This window comes from Trichechus manatus, unplaced genomic scaffold (genome assembly GCF_000243295.1).
Source record: "Trichechus manatus latirostris isolate Lorelei unplaced genomic scaffold, TriManLat1.0 scaffold00045, whole genome shotgun sequence".
NCBI lineage: Eukaryota > Metazoa > Chordata > Mammalia > Sirenia > Trichechidae > Trichechus > Trichechus manatus.
The window spans coordinates 12,004,223-12,010,541 of NW_004443981.1; the positions used below are offsets into that span (position 1 = coordinate 12,004,223).

Here is a 6,319-nt window from a genome sequence, read left to right on the forward strand (position 1 = left end):
GGGCCCACCAGACATGGGGCACCGCCCGCCTCACGGGGCCCACCGCACACAGTGCCACCCATACACTGAACCCAAACTTCATACCACCCAACTTTCCCACCCTTCCACTGATCTCCCTACCCCGTGCTGTTTCCAGCCACTGGTCACCTTCTGTTCTTTGGACCCACCAAGTTGACTGTAACCTCAGAGCCTCAGCACCCGCTCTTCCTTAAGCTTGGAAAGCTGTCCCCACTGACCTTCATGAGTCTCATCCTCCTCCAGGCCTCAGCTCACAGGTCACCTCAGGAGCAGCCTGCCCCGCCCCACTCACTGCAGACCCTCCATCTCCCCGACTCCCCCTGCCAGCCTGTCTTTAGAGCGCCTCCCACAACCAGGCTGTCGGTCCTACTTAGCGCTGCACGCGGCCTCCCACAGAGAAGAAGCTCCTGTGGGCAGGGACTGGCCCAGCACAGAACGGGGCTGACCAGAGGCCCTCGACCAAGCCTGGCTGGCTGGGCCTCGCCTCATCCTTCAGGACCAGGTCAAACTTCACCTGCTCTGTGGTGAGTTGCTTCCCTTCTCTTGGTGGTGGACCACGGAGACATTTCCTAGAACCAGTTCTAGAGGCCGTCACCATCAGGCCACACTGGGCTGATGGTTACTGTGAGGCTGTTTGTCTTGGGTTTTTTGGGCAACCTCAGTTCCAAACATTTCACCCTGTTGTCACACAACTTTTGGTTTGGGAAATATGGTCGGTACATTTAGAGCTACGACGGGCTCTGTGTGCTGCACACAGAGGAGACAGGCCTGAGCTGAGGGGGCTGGGGGGCTGGCCAGCCCTGGGACCAGTGGAGCTGAGGGGGCCAGGGTGCTCCCAGCACATGCCGGGCACTGGAAGCTGCTCATACAGTTATCCACACATCGCTCTGGGGATGGGGGGCAGGCAGTAACAGACCTCACTTTACAGGGGGACATGGAGGCTGGGAGAGGTCTTCTAACTTGTCCAATGTCATCAATCATGAGTCCAGGGCCAGGCCTCCATCTCCTCCTGCCCGCACCCCCACTCCATAGAGCTGGGAGGAAGGAGCTGGGCTGTCTGACCCCAAAGTCCCTCCAGCTCCAACCTTCCCAGGTCTGAGAGAAGAACAGACCCCCTTTCCCAGAGCACACTGTTAAATGACAAGACATGAGACAGGGCGTGGGGGTGTTAGTCATGGGGTAAAGGACAAAGGTGCCCAGAGACTGGGGGACACGTGGGCAGAGGGTTGACGGTACCTAGAGTGAGGCTGTGACTGAAGGGGGCTCTTAGCTTCGGGGCTCTTTGCCACAGACGGGGTTCTAGGGCAATGGAATGAAGCACACATGTGAACCGGAGCCCGTGCCGCCTCAGCCCGCTGGACGCACACGGCCTCCCCAGGGTGGCTCACCTGGACAGTAACGAAGACACTGGCTTCTCCACTGAGTTGCTCCGCTCCCAGGGCTTCCGGCCAGCCTCTGGACCATGTAGGGGTGAAGAGTCAGAGCTGGCAGGACTCCCGGTGGCAGCCCCCGACCCCCGATGCACCCGAGCAGGAAGCCCCGGCCCCGACCCCGTGAGGCAGGTCAGCCTGGTGCTGAGCTCAAACCTGGCTTTGTATTCCTGTCCCTGTCCTGGGGCAGTCCCAGAGGCCGTGGGTGGGGTCGCCATGACCCCGGTGCTCTCTGCTCCAGGACCCACGCCCCCTCCCTCCACTCTGCTGGCTATGACCTGGTTGTGGGCCTCACCATGCTGGGCTTCTCCCTGAAACACGAGCCAGCTGGTCAAGGACCCCTGATCCTGCCTTCTAGAGTAGACGGGAGAACGCCGGCAACGGCCGACGGGGGCCGCGGAGCCCCTCCCGGATGCTCTCAGTGCAGCCCTGTGTTCCCGTTTCTTTTGGGGGCCCCGTGCTCCCCATGTGCCTGCTACTTATGACCACTCTTCAGTCCCCCAGCACAGGCCATGTAGCTCTTTCTCATCCTGGGCCCGAAAGCTTGTTTTTCTCATTTTTTAAAAATTTAAGTGGTACTAGTTGTTGGAATCGACTCAACAGCAACTAACAACAGTTATGCTTCATTTTGGTGTAGTGGCTAAGAGCCTGGTTGCTAACTGAAAGGTCAGCAGTTCAAATCCACCAGCTGCTCCTTGGAAACCCTACGGGGCAGTTCTACTCTGTCCGACGGGGTCGCTATGAGTCGGAATCGACTCGACGGCAACGGGATTGAGTTGTCAGAATTGACTCAATGGCAACTAACAACAATGATGTTTCATTTTCCAAGAGATTTGTTGGACTGAATGGAGTTTGCTGACTCTGCAGGATGAGCAGAGAGGCAGAAGGAAAATCCCCAGGGGTCGAGGGGAAGCCACCAGCCCTGAGTCCAGCCTGAGACTCCAGACTGTCCACAGATCCCGCAAGCTTCTCACTGTTTCTGATGCAGCAAGATTGACTGGCCATCTTGTCATCAGCCAACATTTGGCATTTCAGAGGGTGGCATTTGGCATTTCAGAGGGTGGCATTTGGCATTTCAGAGGGTGACATGAATTCTAGCACTGGGACATTCCTCTGGACAGCCTGGGCCTTGGCCAGTTTTCCATCTGACTCAGTATGTGACGTTGGGCGAGCTTTGCCCCCTGTGTGAGCCTCGGGGCCCTGGTGTCTGACAAGCTATGGTGTCTTGATAAAGTGGCCACCCCCTGGGGAGGACATGGCTAGATGCTCCTGCCCAGCCCCTCTGAGATGGTATGGAGGCCCCAGCTGAGGCCAGGGGCTCCTCCAGGGGCCCCACTGCACAGCCTCCCCGGGGCCTCTCTGCTCATCTGTAAAGTGAGGAGGCTGGGTCAGACTAACATGTTCCTAAGGCCCTCCGGCTGACCTCGAGCTGCAGTGGGTCACAGCAGCACCCCTCACCTGAGGAGTTAGGAGGCTGGCTGGCTGCTCGGGTCCCTGGCGATGGAGAGGTGCTAGGATCCTCCTGGAATGGAGAGAGAAAGGCTGCTTGGGGCGAGGGCAGGGGGCCTTTGGATCAGCGTCATTCAGAAAGCCTCGGTTTTCCAAATTTTCCAAAAGAACATATGTTACTTTTATAATGAGCAAAACAGTAAACATTTCTGCAAACTGAAGACCCCAAATCCCGGTAGGGAGAGTCAGGGCGGGAAGGCTGGAGGAGACAGGGTGTCCTCTGGCCCCACTGCCCTCTGGGGACGGAGTGCTGAGGGGCCACGGCACACTCGTCACCTTGGGGCTGTGAGCACGGCGGGCTGATTCACTGGGGCTGTGCAGGTTGCTGTCTTTGCCCCGACCCGCCCCACAACCGGGGAACCCAGACAGCCTGGAATCTGAGCGACCTCGTGTCTCATACTCCAGGCCCCGCACGCTCCTCTGCTGGGTGGGGCCCACCTCTCAGGGCTGTGTGAGGCTGGTGTGTGGGTGCCATGCAGGTGGGTTGGCCACGTGGGTATGGCTCTTACGCCACAGGCCAGGGCTGGCTGGGGCACAGTCCTCGTCCTAGAAACCTGAGTGTGGGAGGGGCATCTGGTCTGTCACGGAGAGGAAGGAGTGGTAAGGTCCATTCCAGAGGTTATCTCTGTCCCCAGCCAGCCCACAGGCTCATCAATGCTGCTGCCAAAACGGGCGTTCTAAAGCCCAGGCCCGATTCATCACTCGTCTGCTCTGTCTCTGGAGCCGTCCTGCTGCTTGTGGTGGGCACAGCCCTTGGAGGGCCAGCTGCTGCAGCTCCACGTCCTGGGCTCCCCAGGGCCGTGCCTCCCTCATAGCGCCTAGGGGCATTCTGGCTCTGCTTCCTTCTGTCTGCCCCCAGGCCTGAGCCCAGGCAGAGCAGGGACAGCTCGGGGGGAAGCTGGTCATGTTGCGGGAAATGTGGGGGGTGGGGGCTGCTGCAGGTCAGTTTTGGGGGAGACAAGGCGAGGGGGTGCTGCAGGTCAGTGTCAGGGGAGACATAGCGGGAGCATGCTGTAGGTCAGTGTCGGGAGACATGGCGGGGGGTGCTGTAGGTCAGTGTCAGGGGAGACATGGCGGGCTGGTGCTGCAGGTCAGTTTTGGGGGAGACAAGGCAGGGTGGTGCTGCAGGTCAGTGTCAGGGGACACATGGTGGGGGGGTGCTGCAGGTCAGTGTCAGGGGAGACACGGTGGGGGGGTGTGGTGCTGCAGAGGCCGCCCAGTTCACAGTTCTGCAACCCCAAACTCGTGCACCTCCGGGCCGCGGAGGCCCGGCTTGGGGCCAGAGCGCCTTGCTGGCTCCCGTATGCCAGCGGAAGGCACGTGGGTAGAGGGTGGGCAGGGGACTGCTTACTGTTTGGCTTTCATCTTCCCTCTTATCGGCCGGCTTGTCTGTCTGGGAGGCTGCTTTCCTCCTGGACATGGGGAGAGATGATACGAGTCAGCTCCTGAGCTTTTCAGTCTGAACCAGAACACTGCCTTCCTGCCAGACCCTCTGGTGCCCAGGTGCCCCTGTGACGTAGGCACTGTGGGCCTGTTTCACAGCGGGAAGGCGGCTTGTCTAGGCGTCCCATTCACCAGTGGCAAGGCGGGGTTAGGGCCCAGGCCTCTGAACTCACACTGAGCACTCATCCCCCAACCCTGGACACAGAACGGGTCTCAGCAGAGAGGGTGGGGCTTGCTCTCTGTCCAGGAGGAGGGGCCACTCTACTCCCAGGATGCTCTCGGGGCCATGTTCCACCTGTCCCCAGCTCTGGAGGACAAGAGGGCAGGCCCAGCAGAGCAGTCCCTCCGCAGGCTGACTGGCCTGGGCAAGCAGACCCAGCGCCTTGTGGGAGGAAGAAGGCTTCTTCCTCTAGTACCTCAGCACCGCCCCCATCTGAGCCACCACCAAGAACCTGGAAATGCCCAGAAAAGGAAAGGCTTTGAGTAGCCTGAACTGATGCCCTTTTCAGATCTTCTACAAATGCACTCATATTCACCTCTATGGTCACCTGTATCTGGCTAACTCCCAAATCTACACAAATAAAACCAAATCCAAACCCGCTGCCGTGGGGTTGATTCTGACTCATAGCGACCCTATAGGACAGAGCAGAATTGCCCCACAGGGTTTCCAAGGAGTGGCTGGTGGATTCGAATTGCTGATCGTTTTGGTTAGCAGCCGAGCTCTTAACCCCCGTGTCACCGGGGCGCCTCTACACAAGCAGACCCTTCATACTCCCCGGAGACAGGCCTTTGCGGGTCTTCAGCTCTGCGGGTGGGGCCACAGCACACAACCTCATGAACTTACAGGGGCGTAGCCTGGTGAGGTGCAGAGCCAGCCGGGTGGTGAGGGCATCGGCTGGCTGTCACTTGCTAAATGACGGGGCCTGCGCGGCAGCCTCCTCAGCCACACCAAGGGCCTCCTTCCTCAGCCTTCCCACCTCAGGAAGGAGAGGCTACTGACCAGAAACTCAGGATCATCCTCAACACCAGCTTCTCACACCACCAAAGTAAGCCTGGTCAAGTCTACCCCTGAATTTCACTTCAGTGCCATGGCCTCCAAGGTGGGAGGCAGAGAGAAAGCTTCACTGCGGACACTCGCACCTGCCCCAAGCAGCGGATTTCAAAGAATGCCTGAGTAATCCTCGGCATCTGCTCCTGGCCGGCTGCTGTCCCACCGCATCTGGGCGTCTCCCCGGCTGCTGGCAGCACTGACACTTTCCTGTTCTCAGACAAAAAGCAACTCCTCTCGCTTCGGTCTCAACCATCCAAGGCCAACCTGTGACCGGGAACTCACCGGCTTTGAACTGGGGAAAACGTTAATATTTTCTTTTCCACAAGTGTTTTCTTTTTTCACGTAAGGCCCCTATTCACCTAAGCGCTTTGAGACGGAGTTCAGTGCCTTTGCGCACTAAGGCTCTCTCTTACGGCCTGATCTGTGTTCCATTTCCCATGTGTCCATGATCTCGGCACAATGAAGGTCTCACCTCCTCAGCTATCTGGGTGCCACTGACCTCACCTTCACTGTTCTTTCTGCACGGACACCCTCCTCTCCCCTCAGCCTGGGGTCTAGGCCGAGTGCATGTGGAACCTCCTCTATGAAGCCCTCCTGGGCTCCTCCGTGAGCTATCCCCACCTCTGTGTGGCCCTGTGTGCTGCTGTGTGACAAATGCGTAAGAGTTGGCCTCCGGCCTTGGCTACTTGTGCAGGCCCAGCATGAGGCTAGGACAGGCCTGGACTGGGGGAAACCTCGACTGCTGCCCCCAGCACTTGTGGCAGGCTGGCTTCTGTGTACCCCCCAACCTGTGCTCAGAGGTTAGGAGAGGCCTGGGCTGGGGTAAACCTCACTGCCCCCAGCACTTGCGGCAGGCTGGCCTCTGTGC

At 59.1% G+C, this 6,319-nt stretch overlaps 1 protein-coding gene across 3 annotated transcripts in view; it reads right to left on the minus strand.

Annotated features, from left to right (window-relative positions):
• The window catches only part of EVL (Enah/Vasp-like), an 89,629-nt gene that overhangs the window by 5,006 nt on the left and 78,304 nt on the right, over window positions 1–6,319 (minus strand). For all 3 annotated transcript variants that reach the window (XM_023731791.1, XM_012555656.2, XM_023731790.1), the window contains exons 8-11: window positions 4,309–4,369; window positions 2,907–2,970; window positions 1,407–1,473; window positions 1,255–1,317 (exon numbers count right to left, since the gene is read on the minus strand). In XM_023731791.1, the coding sequence (XP_023587559.1) occupies window positions 1,255–1,317; window positions 1,407–1,473; window positions 2,907–2,970; window positions 4,309–4,369 (255 nt within the window). The remainder of the gene's footprint in view (window positions 1–1,254; window positions 1,318–1,406; window positions 1,474–2,906; window positions 2,971–4,308; window positions 4,370–6,319) is intronic.